Raw genomic sequence first — 19061 nt, forward strand, 5'->3', positions numbered from 1 at the left:
GCCGTCCGCCGCTGGATGCTATTGGTTCTGGAATCTTTTAGTTTTGATAATATAATTTTGGAATAATTTCGCTACTTTGATCTGATCGTTTTTGTTGAAGCCTCTACCATACAGCAATAAGTTAAGTTTAGATACGCTGTTACAGTTGTTAAATATGGGTATAATTATTGAAACTTGTCCTAAAAGTTCAGAGCGTAGCACTTGGAAACGGGGACAATTTAGAACGAAATGTGCTACAGTCTCTTTTGGGCTCCCACACTCACAGCAGGGAGAAGAAGATTTTTGGATTTGGTAGAGATGAGCTTTTAGGACAGTTGCATTCAACCTAAGTCTTGCATGCTGAATGTTTCCAAACTTTGATCCAGTATTATTATATGGTGGGACGGTCCCTGCACAAAGTCTGGTCTCTATCGCTCGTTGGAAGGATTTGAGGCTGGGATCGGTTCTGATGGATTCTGGTAAAATGTTCCAATCTCTGGTCGTCTTAGCCCGCGCCCCGTAGGGCTACCGGCGGACCCTACCACCCGTAGGGGGGGGGGGGGGGCCGTTTCGGCCCCCCCCTAAGATCTCGGAAAGTTACGGGCCGATTTTCAAAATTCAAACGGCGTTTGATAGCCCTACCCGGGAACTACCTTGTGACCAAATTTCATTGACCTAGGTCAAACCGATGACGTCACAGGTCAGGTCAAAGGTCAGATTTTCACCGTTCACAGGCAATTCAAGAAATGTGCTGTGAAATCGAGTAAATTGGTAATTTATTGAAAACCATCGATGGTATATTGTTCGTCAAACACATACTTTGCTACCTGAGGTCACTGATACCAGGTCAGGTCACAGCGAGGTCAGGTCACCGGGGGTCACTATGAATGTGTCGTGTGATACATGTTTTATGGTCCATTTTACATGACAAATGCGATTATGTGGGTTAGGCAGCCTTTGGGGCCAGCCTAGGTCACGTTTTGGTGAAGGTCAGGTCAAGGTCAGGTCAAATTAGGTCAAATTTCAAAGTTGATATTTTTGCATAAAATGGGTATCCATTCGATGCAGCTCGTCACGGGGAGTCTAATGGTGGTCTTTGTTTTGCTCTACGAGTTCTAGAATTGCCAAAAATTGAGTTTGAAAATTTGACGTCATCATTTTTGAACAGTTTTTTCGCTATAACTTGGCCAAAAAACGAGGTATCGATCTGAAATTTGGTATGTAGATAGAAGACGGTAGGTACTATCACATATATTCCGGTTTTTTCGAAACTCAAAAAACTTTTTGGATTTTTTGGCTAATATATCCAAAAAAATGTTTTTTTGATTTTTGGGGATCAAAACTAAAAAATTTCAAAAATCCGAGATAGCAGTTTTGTAGCCCTGTCAATTCTACACCTTTTATGTCTCGCTCATTTTTCTGTATCTTCAAAGCTGTAGGCCTGACAGGTCTTCTCGCGAAGGTCTTTTTTCGGTCGAAAATGACAGAACATGACGTCACTCTGACGTCATTTGTGGCCAACCTATCACAGCCTCTGGAAAAATTTTTGGTCACAATGTGTAAAATTGATGCCCGGAGGGGTCCTGAAAGTTTGGTGGCGATATCTCCAGCCGTTTAGGAGATATCGACCGAAAAGGACAGGGGGGGCCGTTTCGGCCCCCCCCTACGAGGTGCGGGTTAGGAATAAAAGATTGTTTAAAAAGTGATGTTCTGTTGTTCGGGAGTGTGAGATTGGTGGCATTGCGAAGAGCACGACCCGTGTTGTCTTGTCTGGTTTGTGGTAGTATGTCCCTTATGTATTGCGGCAAGTCAGCGAAATGATTTATCAGCTTGTTGTAAAATATCAGTCTGTGTTTTTTTCGTCGTGTTTCTAAGGTGTCCCAGCCTAGGTCTAAAAGGAGCTTGTTATGAGATGTGTTAAATAACGCACCCGTCACTAGACGTGCTGCCCTTGCGTGTAGTCGTTCTAGTCGTAGTTTGTCTTTGGTCGTTATTAGTCCGTCGTATACAATGTCACTGTAGTCAAATATTGGAAGTATATAGGTGCTGTATATCTGGTTTAGGATGTCACGTGGTAAATATTTAGCGATTGGATATAGGGGACTTAGCGCAGTATTAACCTTTTTAATTACAGGGTGTCCCAAAATTGATGGCGGTCTAAATAATCGCCCCTGTGGCAAAAACCAGTCGGCATGGTGACACGGTTTATTTACCAATGCATCCGCCCCTCTCCTTCACACACGCCTGCATGCGCTCTGGCATGCCACTGATCAGGTTGTCCAGCGTCTCGCGCGGGATCTTCCTCCAGGCAAGCTTGAGGCTGTCTACCAGGCCGTCCCTGGAGGTCGCAGCTGGTATCTCGTCCATCTTGTTCTGGACGATGGCCCAGAGGTTTTCGATAGGAGACAGGTCCGGGCTGTTGGGTGGCCACACCTCCTTCCGCCAGAAGTCCGGGAGGTGCTCCTCGCACCACTGCTGGCTCGTGCCGGCGGTGTGAGCCGGGGCGCCGTCTTGCTGGAAGATGACCTTGGACATGTCAGGGTGGAGTTTGACCTTTGTCGGAGGGCCGTTCTCACGGGTTCTGCTCAACGCGGACTTCAGGGCCGTCTCGAGGATGTTGTCCTGGTAGTAGCTGGCGGTGACAGTCTGGCCGCGGGGGACCACGTGCAGATCAGACAGCCCCCGGAAGCTCATCGCGCCCCACACCATGACCTTGGTCGGATGCTTGACAGTTTCCGTTGGGATGACGTCAAAAGAGCCATGGGCCCAAACTCGGTCGTTTTGGCGGTTGGGTGGGTGGTGTAGCTGGTAGGGCGACTCGTCGCTGAAAATGACCCGTCTCCAGTCGTCAATGGTCCAGCTGGAGTGCTGTTTGGCGAACTCCAGACGGCGGCGCCTCTGTTCCGGGGACAGCTTAGGCTGCAGTTGCGGCTTGAGAGGCTTGAGACCAAGACAGGTCCTCAAATAACGGTGTACAGAGGACTTTGATACCGGATGACCTCGCTGTGAAAGCTTGTTGGACAGTTTTCTGGTTGAATGCCCCCGCTTGAAGGCGGACTTCGCGATGACGATTTTGGCGATGCGTGTGATGGTGGACTTGCGACCACGTCCTTCCTGGTTCTCAAGCCCTTTGCCAGCACGGTGAAGGGCAAGCCAGCGTTCCAGCGACCGTTTTGGAATCTCCAGGTCTTGAGCAACTTGCCCTGGCTTCATGCCGCCGATAACCATGCCGACGGCCCGGGAGCGCACTGCCAAAGAGTGCTCCCGGCGCATGCTGGACACCTCTTCAGGGCTTTGCGACATTGATTTTTAGAAATGCTTGATAGAGACATATCGACGAGTTTTTATATGCTAGAAAGTAAGTCAGCACGTGCAACAATAAGCACGCATGCCACTGCACATGATTTTTTGAAAAATACATCACTGCAAAATATTCAACTTAAGGTCAACGAACTTTTCGAAGACCGCCATCAATTCTGGGACACCCTGTATGATATTGATGTGGTTGTGAAATCTCAGATCCGTCGATAGTGTAAGACCGAGGTGAGTGTGACTACTTGACAGAGGTATGCAACTGTCATCGAATGACAACGATGGTGAGTGAGAAGACGTCACGTGACTAAAAATTACCTGTTTGGTTTTAGCCGCACTAAAGCTGATGAGCCAATCTGTACCAAAGTTAGAAATTATATTAAGATCAGTTTGTAAGGATTTAAAAACTTCGTCTCGGTTTGAGTCGGCTACGGGTCGCTGCCCGGGAAGCGCAATGAGCTGTGAGGGGTTTCGTGAGTATGATGCGTATAGTGATGTGTCATCTGCGTAAAATAGAGATTCGTTATGAGTGATGTCAGCGAGGTCATTAAGGTAAATGAGGGCAAGTAATGGACCCAGGACGCTACCTTGCGGGCATCCGGTATTAATAAGACGGGGCTGAGAAAAATTGTCATTAACACACACTCGGATACTTCGGTCAGCTAAATAAGACTTAAGCCATGCATGAAGTGTACCTGTAATTCCGAATAGTGTCTTGCATTTATATAAAAGACCTGCGTGCCAAATTTTGTCAAAATATTTACTTATGTCTAAAAATATTGTTGTAAAATCGTTGCCAGTATCGAGTGCGCTGTACAGTTTGTGTGTGAGGTAAACAAGTTGAAGGTGAGTACTATGATGTGGCCTGTAGCCGCTTTGTTTGTCGGCAAGAAGATTATTTTCGGTTATGTGACTGTAAATGCGGTTAAAAATGATTTTTTCAAAGATTTTAGAAATGCAGGGTAAAAGACTGATGGGTCGATAGTTTGATGGATCTGATGCTGAGCCTTTTCTCTTAAAAATAGCGTGAACCTTTGCTTCTTTCCAAATTGACGGAAAATGACCTTGATTTATCGATTGATTAGAAAGTTTAGTTAGTGGTGTCACTATTAAAAGTGCTACTAGTTTTAAAATTTTTGGTGGGAGATTATCGGGACCACATGATTTGTTTACGTCAAGTGAGTTTAAAAGATTAAGTACTTCTCTCTCCGTAATAGTTATTGTATTTAAGATCGGAACCGGGGATTCTGGCGTTAAAACTGGTATTTGTTTGTCACTGGTCTCTAATATTGACTGATTAGCAAAGTAATTACAAAGTAAATTGGCTTTATCGTTATCATTAGTTGTTGTCTTACCGTCTGGTTTGATGAGTGGTGGTAATACGTGCGTTTTGGATCTTCCGGTCATTTGCCTTAAAATATTATGGTATTTGTGCGGATTGTTTTTCGTAGATAAAAGTTGCTGTACTTGATTTATCCTATACGCTTCTTTTAATTTTTTATTTAGTTCAGTGGCTACGTTTCTCTGCCGTCTCCATCTAGCCCAGCACTCGTCTGTCTGTAGTTTGAGCGCCTTTCTGAATAGTCTGTCTCGTTTTCGGGCTTCCCGTTTTAGTTCATTATTGTAACATGGCTTGCTATTTGGTCTAGTGCGTATTATTCTAGTCGGTATTGCTTTGTCTGCTGCGCTCAAAATTGCATGTGTAAAATCCACAGTGGCCTGGTCAGTGTTTTGATTAATAATATTATCCCAGTCTGTTTGTAAAAGTTCGTTTGTGAGCATATCTGCGTCGAGTAGGTGGAAATCTCGTACCGTCTTTGTAGTGCTCTCTGTAATTGGTTTCGTTATTTTCACTGTTACGTATACTGGAAAATGGTCAATCTGGGAGAATGGGGAAGCCACACCATGGTCGACCACCTGGTCTCTGTCAGATATAAAAATTAAATCTCTTAAATTTGCAGTGCTAGCGTTTAGCCTAGTTGGCTGGTCTATTAATTGTAAAAGATTCAGAGAGGACGCCATGCCTTCTAGCTGTCTTTCGAATGAAGTGATTTCGCTGTGATTTTGATGGCTTTTGTGTAGATAATTGTTACCGGCGTTAAAATCTCCTGCAATTAAAATCATGGTCGGATTGAGGGATTGAGCGAGTGCCACGCTTTCGCCTAATGTCTCTAGAAATTCGTGCAACTTGTCTTGAGACATTTTTGGTGGGATGTAGACACAACATACTATTATTGTTTGTTTCTTTATTTTTATGAGCGTCCAGATCCACTCTGTGCTTCCAATTTCGAGTTCTGGTAAGCGTTTTGCTGCAAGTGAAGTCTTAAAATAAACAGCTACACCACCCCCGTGTCTAGAGCGATTTTTCAGATACGGTTCGTGATAATTATCGAGTTTATAAAGGCTAGGGTGTATCGTATTGTCTAACTTTGTTTCTGTCAACATGAGAATGTCGGTCCCAGAAGAGTCAGCAAAGTCAGATAGTTCGTCTAGTCGGTGTGGTGAGGTGATGCTATTGATGTTCACGTGGGATAGGTACTTTAATGCTCATGTTATCGCTACTGAAAGGACCAGGGTTCGACTCTATTCCAGATTTTAAGAGTAATGCGGGGGTGTCGTGATATATGTTCAGGATCCACCATGGGATATGAGGAGAGAGGGAAGTAGTAGGATGTGGGTGGTTATGAGAGCGATAGTTACCAGAGTCCGTGCAGGAGCCAGCAGAGAAGTAAAGTACCAAAGAAGATGGTGCCAAACAGGTGACCGGGTTGTAGCCTGGCGGAGTGGGGAGCCCAAGTTGTTGGTTAGCGTCAGGAGAGGTTGATGGTGCCCTCCAGCTGGCGGAGACGGGACGGGCGGCCGGCGGCGCACCTGGAGGCAGCGGGTAGCATGGAGTCAGTGAAAGCGGCGTTGGGTTAGGCACTGCATGTACGGTGACCGGAGCACAAACATTATTGTTTACGTTACAATACAGGCTAGGATAACTTATCTATACATAATATGATCGGTAGAATAAATAAAGTTAATTGAACAAAAATACCGTCGACAACCAAACAAAGGAAAACAACCAAAAATTTAAACACGTTATGCACATACTCTGGTGAAAACAAATGCACACAATGAGGACTGCTCCATCTAAACAACCCAGCAGAACCGGCAGCAAAGCAATCGCGTCGACGGCTCATCAGACCTAGCGGAGCGCCGCGACGCCTGCAGCTTAAACGTACGTACGTGACCGTCTGTCTCAACACTCATATTCCACTACCACGTCATACAACCCCGACACGCCTCCCTCAGCGAAAAAATATCACTCACCCACGCTACCCCGCCCCCTCCCACCAGCTCCCCCGCCCCTCCCCGCTCTACCCCACCCCTCCAATCAGCTACCCCGACCCCTCCCGCTCCCCCACTCCCACCACAGAGCGAGTCAATAGTCTCGGAGTAATAAGAAGTTACAAACTGTGAGTATGAGCAGGATGTGGTCGTCGCTCTCTCGTCGCTGCGGTTGCCCGCAAACGCGGGACGCCAGGTCGTCACGAGTGCAGAAGGGCCGGCCAGCCGGCCGCCTCAGCGACGGCGGTCAGCTGATCGCTGGGCGCCGCCGCGCCCTCCTCTCGCGTCACCGCGGCGGCCGGCGCGGACCGCGCCCAGCCTGCCGAGCCGGCGGCGTCGTCGATAGGCAGAATCACTCACTGACGGGTGAGTTTTTCCAGGTCGTCCTCGGTCTGGATCTTGTGCGTCGGTCCTCCTTCTCTGACCTTGACCTTCATCTGGCACCCGTCACTCCACGCCGCCCACAGCTCGCCGCGGCGGCGGAGCTCGCGGGCCCGGAACATCACCTTCTGGTTGGCCTTGGTCAAGTTGTCGGTGACGAAGATCTTCTTCAAGTCGACGCCTTGGATACATGACGTTCTGGGAGGTATCACATCCTTGAACTTCCGGCGCGCCGAGTACACCTCCTCGCGTTTCGTATAGCTGACGAACTTCACGAGCAGCGGACGGTGCACTGACTGGCCGGTGGCGGTCCTCTTCCCCTTCGTCCCGATCCTGTGAGCGCGGTCTATGTCCGACTTCTGTACGACCACGCCGACAGACTTGGCTAGGTCGATACCAACCTGGACGGGGTCCTCCTTGTCGGTCTCTGGCAGGCCGTTGATGTTGAGGATATTCCGACGGGAATATTGCTCAATGTCGTTTATATCCGCTGCTTGACGAGTGACGAGCTGCTTCAGAGTACCCACCTCCTCTTTCAGCGCAGCGATCTCGGCGTCACGCTTGTCAAATTCACTTTGAAAAAGTGAGAACAGTGATAGTTTTACTTCAGCGTTCGAGAAACATGCAATCAATGCAGCTTCTAGCGTTGCAGGCGTGATAGCTGGTTCACTCCCAACCATGGTGAATGCGCACTCCGGTCACCGTGCCCACTCACTCTCCACCAGCCGTCACTGTGCGCGCTCAGCAGCCCTCACCCCACTGGCGGCTCACCGGGGCCTGTCAACTCGATCGAGCGGGCGCGGAGCGGTCACGACCCGGCGGCGGTCAAGGCCGAACTGTTGCGTGTTCAGGTCTGTCAGGTCTGTGTGTCGGCAGGTGTTGCTCAGTTAGGTCTGTGTTTCTCTATCTGCAGGTGTTGGTCAGTCAGGCCTGTGTCTGTCTATCTGCAGGTGTTGCTCAGTCAGGCCTGTGTCTGTCTATCTGCAGGTGTTGCTCAGTCAGGTCTGTGTCTCTCTATCTGCAGGTGTTGCTCAGTCAGGTCTGTGTTTCTCTATCTGCAGGTGTTGCTCAGTCAGGTCTGTGTCTCTCTATCTGCAGGTGTTGCTCAGTCAGGTCCACCGTGTCAGAGCGCTGGACCTGCTGAGCCGCTTCCTGGACCTGGGCTCCTGGGCGGTGAACCAGGCGCTCTCCGTCGGCATCTTCCCCTATGTGCTGAAGCTTCTGCAGGCCTCGGCGCGCGAGCTGCGCCCCCTGCTCGTCATCATCTGGGCCAAAATCATGGCGCTCGACCCGGTCAGTGCGTGGTGCGCAAAAGAGGATGATAGATCTGCTGAGAGGCTAATCATTTGGTTTGGAGAAGTGGCAGCATAGGGGATTCACATCGCCTTGATGTCTGTTTAGAGTTAATTTCATAAAACAGATTTATTGTCAAAATGTATTATCTGAGATTTTCAGTTTTGTACTTTTCAGCGTATCTTTGCTGAAAGTTGCAATCAATAAGCTTGTCTAGTTAAGTACAATCTTGTCGAGGCCGGCCAGGCTGACGTCCCACTCGCACTGACCCCGCCTGACTGTCCACCCCTGCTCACAGGCGCCGGTTTGACTGTCCTTCCCGGTCCACAGGCGTGTCAGGTGGACCTGGTCCGTGACAACGGGCATCGGTACTTCCTGGACGTACTGGCCGACCCGCACATGCCGGCAGAACACCGCACCATGGTGAGCTCACGCAGAGGGCAACTGCACCCCTCAGCGGACACCAGAACACCGCACCGTGGTCAGTTCAGTCATAGGGTCAGTTTTTGGGAGGTGGTGATCGAAATCAGCCATCGCAGGGCGACGTAACGAGTCTCATGGTAGGTAGCAGCTTCAGCTTTTACACACTCGTCGTAGAACCAGTCGCTGGAGCGCCAACCTCGAACTAAGACCAGCCACGCAGATATAAAGCTGATGATCCCCTTTCCCTGACGTTTTTGTCGGTCCCAACAGGCGGCGTTTGTGCTGGCGACCATGGTGCGCGACTACCGAGCGGGTCAACAGGTGGCGCTGCAGGGCAGTCTGATCCCCTACTGCGTGGAACAGATGGACGACCCCAGTCCCCTGCTCAGGTGAGGGACGGAGGGACGACCCCAGTCCCTTGCTCAGGTGAGGAACGGACGGACGACCCCAGTCCCCTGCTCAGGACAGAGACTGATAGACGGCCCCAGTCCCCTGCTCAAGTGAGGGACGACCTCAGTCCTCAGTCCTCAGTTCCCTGCTCAGATGAGGGACGGACGGACGACCCCAGTCCCCTGCTCAGGACAGAGACTGATAGACGGCCCCAGTCCCCTGCTCAGGTGAGGGACGGATAGACGACCCCAGTCCGCTGCTCAGGTGAGGGACAGATGGACAACCCCAGTCCGCTGCTCAGGTGAGGGACAGATGGACAACCCCAGTCCGTTGCTCAGGTGAGGGACAACCCCTGTTCCCTGCTCAGGTGAGGGAAGGATAGACGACCCCAGTCCCCTGCTCAGGCGATACCTAATCTGCCTAATCTGATGCGTAAGCAGGTATCAGGTGATACCTAAATCTGATGCGTCCCTGTGCTGACAGGTCATATTCTAATTCTATCATTGCCAAACTGCTTACCGCCTTCTGGCAAACACGGATTTCATTACGTTGGATCGGGTCCTGGTCGTGGTCAGTCCAGTGACGCTGCCGGCGCTGGCAGGATCAGCGCCGTCTGTGGACTGTGAGCCGCTGCGTGTGACTCCATGTGACCCCATGTGACCCCGTGTGACCGCGAGTGACTCTGTTGTCAGGAGCTGGCTGGCCATCACGCTGGGCCACCTGTGGCTGCACAACGACCAGGCGCGCTGGTCGGGCGTCCGAGACATGGCGCACGACAAACTGCTCGCCCTGCTCGAGGACGAGGTGCCAGAGGTCAGTCCAGGGGGAGGAGGGGTAAGGCGCGCTGGTCGGGCGTCCGAGACATGGCGCACGACAAACTGCTCGCCCTGCTCGAGGACGAGGTGCCAGAGGTCAGTCCAGGGGGAGAGCTGGAAGGGCAGATGGCGGAAGTCAGTCCGGGAGGTGTTGGAGGTCAGTAATTCGGGGAGGTGCCAGAGGTCAGTTCGGGGATGTGCCAAAGGTCAGTCCAAGGGACGAGGTGCCTGAGGTGCCGTCTGGAGTCCCCCGCCTTCAAGTGGTGGACGGTGTGGGGCCTCGCCCCGACTCGGTGCGTGGACAGCGCCCGAGCCAGCCAAACGGGGGACAACCGCTCCTCCAGGGCGGATGCCGGTGGCCGACGCGCCACCGGCCGTCGTCTTCAGCTGCTCTACCTACCGGCTCGACACTCGACCTACTCGACCGACTCGACCTCGGCAACACCTGCGGACCGGCCGCGCTCGCGCGGCTCGGTCCGCCTAACTAAGTGAACCCAGCGTCCCCCGCCATGAGCGCCGATGGCGGGGGCTCGACCGGACGCGGCGCGCGAGGAGCCTGGGGGGCCGCAGCAGGCGGGCCAAGAACAGACGGTACCGTCTGAACCGTCGGAACAGAAGCCGACTACTCATCGCGAGTTGGAACGCGGAAGGACTACGCCCCAAGAGGGATGAGTTCCACCGCTGGCTCTCTACCACTAAGACGGACGTTGCCGCTGTTCAGGAGGTCCAGCCGGCTGCCGGCCAGTCCATCACCATCCCGGGCTACCAGACGGCCGCGCTGGTCAGGAGGGCGCGCGGAAGGAGGGACGGAGGGCCGGCCAAAGGGGGAGGTGTGGCGATCTTCGTCCGAGACGGCCTCAACTATCAGACCATCGAGGACTCCCCTCTCCACCCGCAGGACGACACCACCGAATGGTGCGGCGTTCGGGTATTCGCCAGCCCGTCGCCCACTAGACCTCACACCAACCAAAGACCTTGTTCTGTTGCTATTTATTGCATCTACCGCCCCCCAATCAGATCATCGGGGATTGACGAGAGAGTCGACCGATTCTCCCTGGACGGCTTCCCGTCTTCGCCGGACACCTTCATCCTGGGGGACGTGAACGGCCATCACCCGGACTGGGACGCGGCGTGCCTGGAACCCGACGACACCGGTGAGAAGATCGCGGGCTGGCTAGAACGCTCACGTTGGACAGCCCTCAACAACGGAGAGCCCACCCGCGCCGGCTACGGGACCGGGCCGCTGACTGCCCCAGACGTCGCGCTCTGCCACCAGAATCTGGCGCTGCGGAGCTCCTGGTCCATCGGCTCAGATCTCGGCAGTGATCACCTCCCCCAGGTGGTCCAGACCACGACGAGCGGCGCCCGCCCACGCCGCATCAGAAAGACCAGGTGGTCCTGGCAGAAGGCGGACTGGACACAGTTTACCAGCGGCTGCGAGGCGGCCTTCTCCGCCCTGCCTCCTGATCTACCGACAATCACCCTCGCCGAGAGAGTGGCAACCATCATCATGTCAGAGAGCACGCGGGCCATCCCCCGCGGCGCTCGCGCCGACCCGAAGCCCTGGGCCTGCGATCCTGAGCTGATCGATGCGATCTCGGCAAGGCGAGCGGCACGGGCAGAGATGACTTCTAATCTCTGTCCTGCAACAAGAGAGAGGTGGAAAGCTGCGAAGAAGGCGGCCGCCGCAGCAGAGGAGTCGGCCAGAACCAGGACCTTCAGAGACTTCGTCTCCACGGAACTGAACCGGCCCTCGAGCATCGGGCGCGTCTCCAAGATTCTCCGGAGGATGGAGGGCGCCGTTCCCGAGTCCCGACCGGGACAGGCTATCAGCGGGGACTGTGGCAAACTTGCCATAGAGGACCGCGCGAAAGCCAACGCCTTCGTCAGGACCTATGCAGCGGTCAGCAAGCAGGTCCGCTGTCCGAAACGAGACCGGCCCGTCAAGAAGGAACTGGTATCCCTGAGGGACAACGGCTGTACATGCCTCGACACTAAGGAAGAGGCGTGCGCCCCCTTCAGCATGAAGGAGATGGAAGCCCAGATCCGGGTGCTGAAGTCCAGGAAAGCGCCCGGCCCGGACCAGGTGTGCACCGAGCACCTGCGGCATCTCGGCCCCACAGCCAAGGCCGTACTGCTGCGCCTGATAAACCAGACCTGGGCAGACGCCACCATACCAAGCGCGTGGCGGAGGGCCACCATCATCCCGATTCTGAAGACCGGCAAGAACCCACAGTCCGTGACGTCATACCGCCCGATAGCCCTCACCAGCCACGTGGCAAAACTGGCTGAACGGATGGTCGGCGCTCGACTCAGCCAGATCGCCGAAGCGAGGAACCTGATTCCTGCCGAACAGGTGGGCTTCCGGCGCGGAAGATCGGTGGAGGAGAACCTCGGCCGCCTTGTGCAGACCGTACAGGACGGCTGGAACCGACCCCGCCCCGCCGGTCGCCCTACCGAGGGGAAGACGGCGGAGAAGTTCGCGCTGGTAGCGTACGACTTCAGTAGAGCCTATGACAAGATCGACCACCGCATGCTACAACTTAAACTGCTTCGTCTCCAGCTCCCACTATGCATGGTAAACTGGATCTTCCAGTTCCTCCGTGACCGACGCGCCAGGGTGGAAGTGAACGGCTGCCTCAGCGAGGAGCGCCCCTTCAGAGCGGGCCTCCCTCAGGGTTCGGTCCTGGCACCGACCCTGTACACCCTGTGGTCGGCCGACCTGGTGAGCGACCTGAGGAGCGTCCCGGGTACCAGCGTATTCATGTACGCCGACGATACCGCCACACTGAGCGGTAGCTGCCGGATGGAGACGGCAAGAGAACGAGCCCAGATCGCAGCTGACACGATGGTCAGGTGGGCCAACAGGTGGAAGATGGTGATCGCCGGGGAGAAGACCCAGGCCCTGGTCCTCTCCCAGTGGTCCCATGACGCCAAGGACTTCCAGATCAAGGTGGCCGGAACATCGGTCAAAGGATCCCCGCACCTGAGACTCCTAGGAGTCACCTTCGACAGACTCCTCCACTTCGGGGAACACTGCAAGAACCTGCGCCGGAAAGTGAAGCCCAGGACGGCTCAGCTGAGGAAGCTGACTGGTCGCAGCTGGGGCCTCCAGGAGGCGCAACTACGGACCGTTGCCAACGGGTACGTTCGGGGCTCCCTGGAGTACGCGGCAGCAGCGTGGCTCCCGGCGGCGTCTGAAGCTCACGTCGAGCTGATCGAGCGGGAGCTGCGAGCGGCGGCCCGTGCGGTCACTGGCTGCACGGCCTCGACCCCGACCGCGCCGCTGATGGCCGAGGCCGGCATCCCGCCGGCGCGAGTACGATGCCCGGCGCTGGCCGCCCGCATGGTGGGCCTGGCCGCCTCGCTGCCCGGCGATGACCCGCTCCACGCCGTCGGGGAGATGCACGTCGCGCCCCGCCTGAGGACGACCACCGGATGGCGTGACGTCGGCCACCGCGCCCTGGCTTGGACAGGCGCGGCCGACGTCAAAGTGGAAGGACGCCCTACAAAGACTATCCCACCGTGGGACCACCATGGAGAAGCCGTGACGTTCTGCCTGGACGTCGGCCCTGGCGGCCAGAGAGCGGCCCCTGCGCACATACGGAGGGGAGCGGCAGAGGCCACATTGGAACATCTGCCGCCCCGCGCCACCTGGATATGGTCGGACGGCTCGGCGGAGGGAGGCGTCTCCCAAGGCGGGGGCGGTGCCACCATCACCTTCCCGTCGGGAGAGACTCGGGAGGTCCGAGTCCCAGCGGGCCAGCTCTGCTCCAGTACGCGGGCAGAGCTGTGTGCCCTGAAGGCGGCCCTGAACGCCATCCGAGACGCCGACGCCGACATCGCAGACGACCCAATAGTCATCTGCACCGACTCCCAGGCCGCCCTGAGGATGCTGGAGAGCGGCGCCTCCTCCCAGACGACTCACCTAGGGATCTCCATCTGGGAGGACCTACTCGCTCTCTCCAGCCGAGGGTCACCGATCCGCCTCCAGTGGGTCCCGGCGCACTGCGGCCTGCGGGAAAATGAGAGGGCCGATGAGCTGGCCAAGGAGGCCTCCGGCCTACCCCAGGAGGCAGCAGCAACAGACGTGAGGACGCTAACGAAGGCCGTCGCACGCTGCGCCTCCCACCGCTGGCGGCAGGAATGGCCGTCCAGCTTCTTCAAGGACATCATGCGGGACCGTTTGCCGGCTCCGCTCAACAACCTCGACCGGGATGCCGCCGTCAACGTCCACCAGCTGCGGGCCGGGCACTGGGGTCGCTCGGAGCAGTATCTGCACCGTATCGGGCGGCGCCCCATCCCGACCTGCCAGCAGTGCAACCTCAAGGCGTGCCCCGCAGCCCGCTGCATCGTGTGCAGAGAGGGCGCCGACACTCCGGAGCATGTGTTGCTCAGGTGCCCGTGCCTGGCCGGCGCCCGCCTGCGACTGACGGGCAACATCCACATCCGACCAGAGCAGCTGAAGGACGGCGAGCTGGTGGCGGCCTTGGCCGCCGGCTACCTCCGCCACAAGGAGCCCCTCACGGGGTTACAGGCCGGCCCCAGCCGGCCCTGAGGGGAACACCAACAACAACAACAACAGGTGCCTGAGGTCGGTCAGTCCGGGGAGGTGCCAGAGGTCAGTTAGGAGAGGAAAGGAAGGGCACTCGGGGTCAGTCTAGAAAGTGATAAGATGAGAGGTAGCTGGGCCTGCTTGCCTCGCGCCTCGTGACTAGTCTAGTGAGATGAGTGGTCGGCGGGGTTGGGGCTGACTAAGTCTGCAGCTTATGTTGGCCCTGTACACTGTGTGGCGCCCTGTACTGTCTGACGCCCTGACGCCCGGGCAGGTGCGGACAGCGGCCGTGTACGCTGTGTATGACGCCCCTGTACGCATTGTAACGCCCCTGTACTGTGTGTGTGCCGCCCCTGCACGCTGTGTGACACCCCTGACGCCCCGGCAGGTGCGTACGGCGGCCGTGTACGCTGTGTATGACGCCCCTGTACGCATGGTAACGCCTCTGTACTGTGTGTGTGCCGCCCCTGTCGTCCCCGCACTGTATGTGACACCCCTGACGCCCGGGCAGGACTGCGTACGGCGGCTGTGTACGCTGTGTCTGACGTCCCCGCACTGTGTTAGACACCCCTGACGCCCGAGCAGGTGCGTACGGGGACCGTGTACTCAGTGTGTGCCACCCCTGTACTGTGCGTGACGTCCCTGCCCCGTTGTGTGTCGCCCTTAGGTGCGTACGGCGGCCGTGTACTCAGTGTCTGACACCCCTGTACTGTATATTTGACGCCCCTGTCCCGCTGTGTGTCGCCCTTAGGTGCGCACGGCGGCCGTGTACGCGCTGGGTACGTTCATGAACGCGGTGGTGGAGCGCACCGAGCACGCCAATACTGTGGACCACTCGGTGATGATGGCGCTGCTCAAACACTCGGTCGGCGACGGCAGCCCCATGGTCCGCCGGGTGAGTTCCTGTGAGCAGCCTCATGGTCCGCCGGGTGAGTTCCTGTGAGCAGCCTCATGGTCCGCCGGGTGAGTGAGCGTGAGAGCAGCCCCATGGTCCGCCGGGTGAGTGAGTCCGAGCAGCCCCATGGTTCGCCGAGTAAGTGAGTCCGAGCAGCCCCATGGTCCGCCGGGTGAGTGCTTGTGAGGTGAGTCCTTGTGATCAGTCCCGGTAAGTTCTTGTGAATATCTGGTCATTTGGTCGCCCAGACTGCCCTGGTGGGATGGACCCAAGATTACTTGGATGGACAGGTGCGGCGGCGTGCAGACAGCTATTGCAGAGCTCATTACGAAAGGAGCTTAGTAGCTTTTTAAAAGTAAGCTGGAATGTTGGAATGGACGGATTTATACAGCCAGGGTCCAGGCCCACACTACGGGTGGGCTTCCCAACCAGCTGACCAGTCCGCCTGGTCCCCCTTGTGACCTGTCCCCTTCCGTCCTTACTCCCCGTCTGACCGCCCGCCCGGGCCCTCCGCAGGAGCTGATATCGACGTTCAGCAGCTTCGTGCAGCAGTTCGAGAGCAAGTTCGTCTCCCTGGCCGTGCAGGAGGACGAGCAAGCGGCCGCCCTGCGAGAACAGGCGAGTCAGGGGCGCTCTGGTGCTGTCGGAATGGCTCTATACATTAAATCTACTGCAGCTATTTGTACCCTCATTTTGTGCTTTTGTGTATTTTTATCAATAATTGTGGCCGGATGCTTCCCAGTGGCCCCATCGGTATCTCAAAAGAGACCATGGTCTTTACCCCTGTATTTTGTTTCCAGTAATCGTTTAAAGATGGTGTAGATGTTCCAAAATTTTGCGGCGATATCGTTGCTACGCTAGTTCGTTACGTTAATCCTCTCGTCCTACTATGGACGTCAAACCCCTTGAGACCCCACTTTTTTGCGATAATTTTTAAATGCGTCAACTCTCGTTGACAATATTCTGGCAATGTGTGTTTTAGAACCTGCCGAAACTTTTATTACTAAGGTATTTTGACGTCAAACGATTATGAAAGGTACTTCTCATTCACTCGTAATGTTAAATTTCACGGAACGAATCTGCTGTTTGGGTAGAGGCTACGCGCTCATGGGGCGGAGCCACGCAATGACGTCAGCGCTAAGCTCCGCCCTACCCCTCCGGCGCTCTTTGCCCGGCGACCGGTCACTCGCGTCTCTCTCCTTTCAGGCTTGATGGTGGGTGGTAGCTGGTAGCGGTAGCGGGCGCTGGTAGATGGCATTTAGAGCAGATGGCGCTGGTGGCGGGGCTCGAGTGTGGCCGAGCGCAAGCCTCTGCCCGGGCCTGAATTGACCTTAGCATTACGAGTGAATGAGAAGTACCTTCCATAATCGTTAGGCGTCAAAATACCTTAGTAATAAAAGTTTCGGCAGGTTCTGAAACATACATTGCCAGAATATTGTCAACGAAAGTTGACGCATTTAAAAATTATCGCAAAAAAGTGGGGTCTCAAGGGGTTTGACGTTCATAGTAGTCGATAAGGCAGCCGCATATCGGGGCTCTGACCTACCCAGAACTCTGAGCTAACCTGCGATGCCCACAGACCCGTTCTGACCCGCCCCTCTGGGAGGCCTGTTCTAACGTGCCCCGCTGAGAGACCCGCTCTGACCTGCTCCCCGCTCGGAGACCTGCTCTGACCTGCCCCCTGTCCGCCCGCTGCCGGCAGTCGTACCTAACGGTGACGGGCGCCAGCGGCTCCTCTCGCTCGCCGCAGCCGTTCAAACGGGTCAATTCGGCCAGCTCCCTGAGCGGGATCAACTCGCCAAACTCCAAACAGCGCACCAGTCAGTCGCGGGAATACTACGGGGAGGGAGGGGGGGGTTGCAGTGAGGGCAGGGACAGGGGTGTCATGGGCGAGTGTATCATAAGGGGTGCTGGCTCTGACTAGCTGACAGCAATTATATATGGGCTGGATGACTGAATCAAGAATGTGTTCGTCTAGTATGGAAATATTAAATTATTTGTGATGCGTCTGAGAGTTTGAGTTATAATTATGGAGAGGATTGCTTATCTAGGGCGTGATATTCTGCCAGCTCCGTTTATATATGTCGATGTTTTTTTTTTGCCCGAATGGCTATGCCTAAGGTCTACTCTCCAGCCAGATCCTTATTTGTGACTGTGAAAGTGGTCCGTAGGGACTGTATGGCAGTTGGTGCGCACTGCGGGGACTTCGTCTGTGGAGCGAAGGAATTGACGGCCGCCCCCTCCGTGTGCCCGCAGGCGTGTCGACGCACATGAGCCTGTCGTTCGGCAGCGTCTACTGGAAGGTGTGGCACGCGCTGCTGGAGCTCTCTGCCGACCCCGACTACCAGGTGGCCGACATGGTCCGCAAACTCACACAACAGATCATACTGAAGGTGAGTTATTGGTCCGCAAACTCACACAACAGATCATACTGAAGGTGAGTTAGAGGTCCGCAAACTCACACAACAGATCATACTGAAGGTGATTGATGGGGTCCAGGCCTTCATTTTTTTCTAATGCAATTAAATAGACACTTTAGATTCCGTGCAATTTCAGAGACATTATTTTTGCAGCTGGCCAGGATTTCTCGGTGATATAGCTGCCCCAGTGCTATAATTGTAATTAACTTACTCCAGCTGGCAGCCAGTGCTCTCTGTAACCAATGCCGCTCTTTTACCGCTCACCCAGCTCTCTCACTGGCGCCCTTCCTACACTGTCTGTCTATATGTAATATCTGTGTATTGTATGTGTCTGTGTCTGCAGGCGGGCAACCAGGGGAAGCTGAGCTCGTCCACACACGACGTGGGCGGGATCTCACCGCAGCGCAGGTAAACACCCACCGCATCCACCGCCCGGTGTGGTCGGCTCTGCCCCGCCGCGGAAGCCGCGGCGTGGTGTGTGTTCGTGTGCTGCGCGCGTACTTCTCAGATTTTCTGATTTCGTGTGAACGGCTCTGTGTACTGCCAGAGCGTTCCAAATCGATGTGACCTATAAGCCATCGCTTATCGTAGGTGACCTGTGCCCTGAAGCTCCCACTGACCTATCAGACCTATGAGCCGTCAGTCGTCACGAGTGCTCGATGACCTAGGACCCTAGAGCCCATTGACCAGTCAGACCTATGCCCATTGCCCATTACTGACTGGTGACCTGCGCTCGCTGACGTGTGACGTGTGTGTCCGTTTCAGTCCGTCTGAGCCGCGCTCCCCCGGGTGGTCGCCCTTACACCGCCCGGCGTCCCGGTCTTCTGCCGATACCGCCCGCTCAGAGAACACCCGCAGGTCAGTCACGGTCACCAGGGGTCACTGTAGGTCACAGAGATCACAGTGGGAGTCTGCCGATACCGCCCTATCAGAGAACACCCGCAGGTCAGTCACCGTCACCAGGGGTCACCAAAGGTCACCGTAGGGCACAGAGATCACCATGGGTCACAGTGGGAGTCTGCCGCTACCGCCCGCTCAGAGAACACCCGCAGGTCAGTCCGGTCACCAGGGGTCACCAAGGGTCACAGGGGTCACTGTAGGTCACAGTGGGAGTCTGCCGATACCGCCCGCTCAGAGAACGCCCGCAGGTCAGTCACCGTCTCACAGGGGTCACCAAAGGTCGTAGTGGGAGTCGCCGATACCGCCCGCTCAGAGAACACCCGCAGGTCAGTCACGGTCACAGAGGTCACTGTAGGTCACAGTGG

The 19061-nt window shown here is 55.5% G+C and overlaps 1 protein-coding gene across 4 annotated transcripts in view; it reads left to right on the top strand.

Moving 5' to 3' along the window:
- LOC122388661 (regulatory-associated protein of mTOR-like) overlaps positions 1-19061 on the top strand; it is a 41918-nt gene that overhangs the window by 10690 nt on the left and 12167 nt on the right. For 3 of the 4 annotated variants that reach the window (XM_043379927.1, XM_043379928.1, XM_043379930.1), the window contains exons 12-21: positions 8104-8298; positions 8629-8721; positions 8992-9110; positions 9804-9924; positions 15233-15376; positions 15893-15994; positions 17079-17196; positions 17633-17769; positions 18140-18204; positions 18562-18654. In XM_043379927.1, the coding sequence (XP_043235862.1) occupies positions 8104-8298; positions 8629-8721; positions 8992-9110; positions 9804-9924; positions 15233-15376; positions 15893-15994; positions 17079-17196; positions 17633-17769; positions 18140-18204; positions 18562-18654 (1187 nt within the window). Of the gene's footprint in view, positions 1-8103; positions 8299-8628; positions 8722-8991; positions 9111-9803; positions 9925-9950; positions 10023-15232; positions 15377-15892; positions 15995-17078; positions 17197-17632; positions 17770-18139; positions 18205-18561; positions 18655-19061 lie in introns of all 4 variants that reach the window. The other variant, XM_043379931.1, reaches the window with a different exon arrangement.

Source organism: Amphibalanus amphitrite, unplaced genomic scaffold, assembly GCF_019059575.1.
Source record: "Amphibalanus amphitrite isolate SeventyFive unplaced genomic scaffold, NRLGWU_Aamphi_draft 000330F_arrow, whole genome shotgun sequence".
Lineage (NCBI taxonomy): Eukaryota > Metazoa > Arthropoda > Thecostraca > Balanomorpha > Balanidae > Amphibalanus > Amphibalanus amphitrite.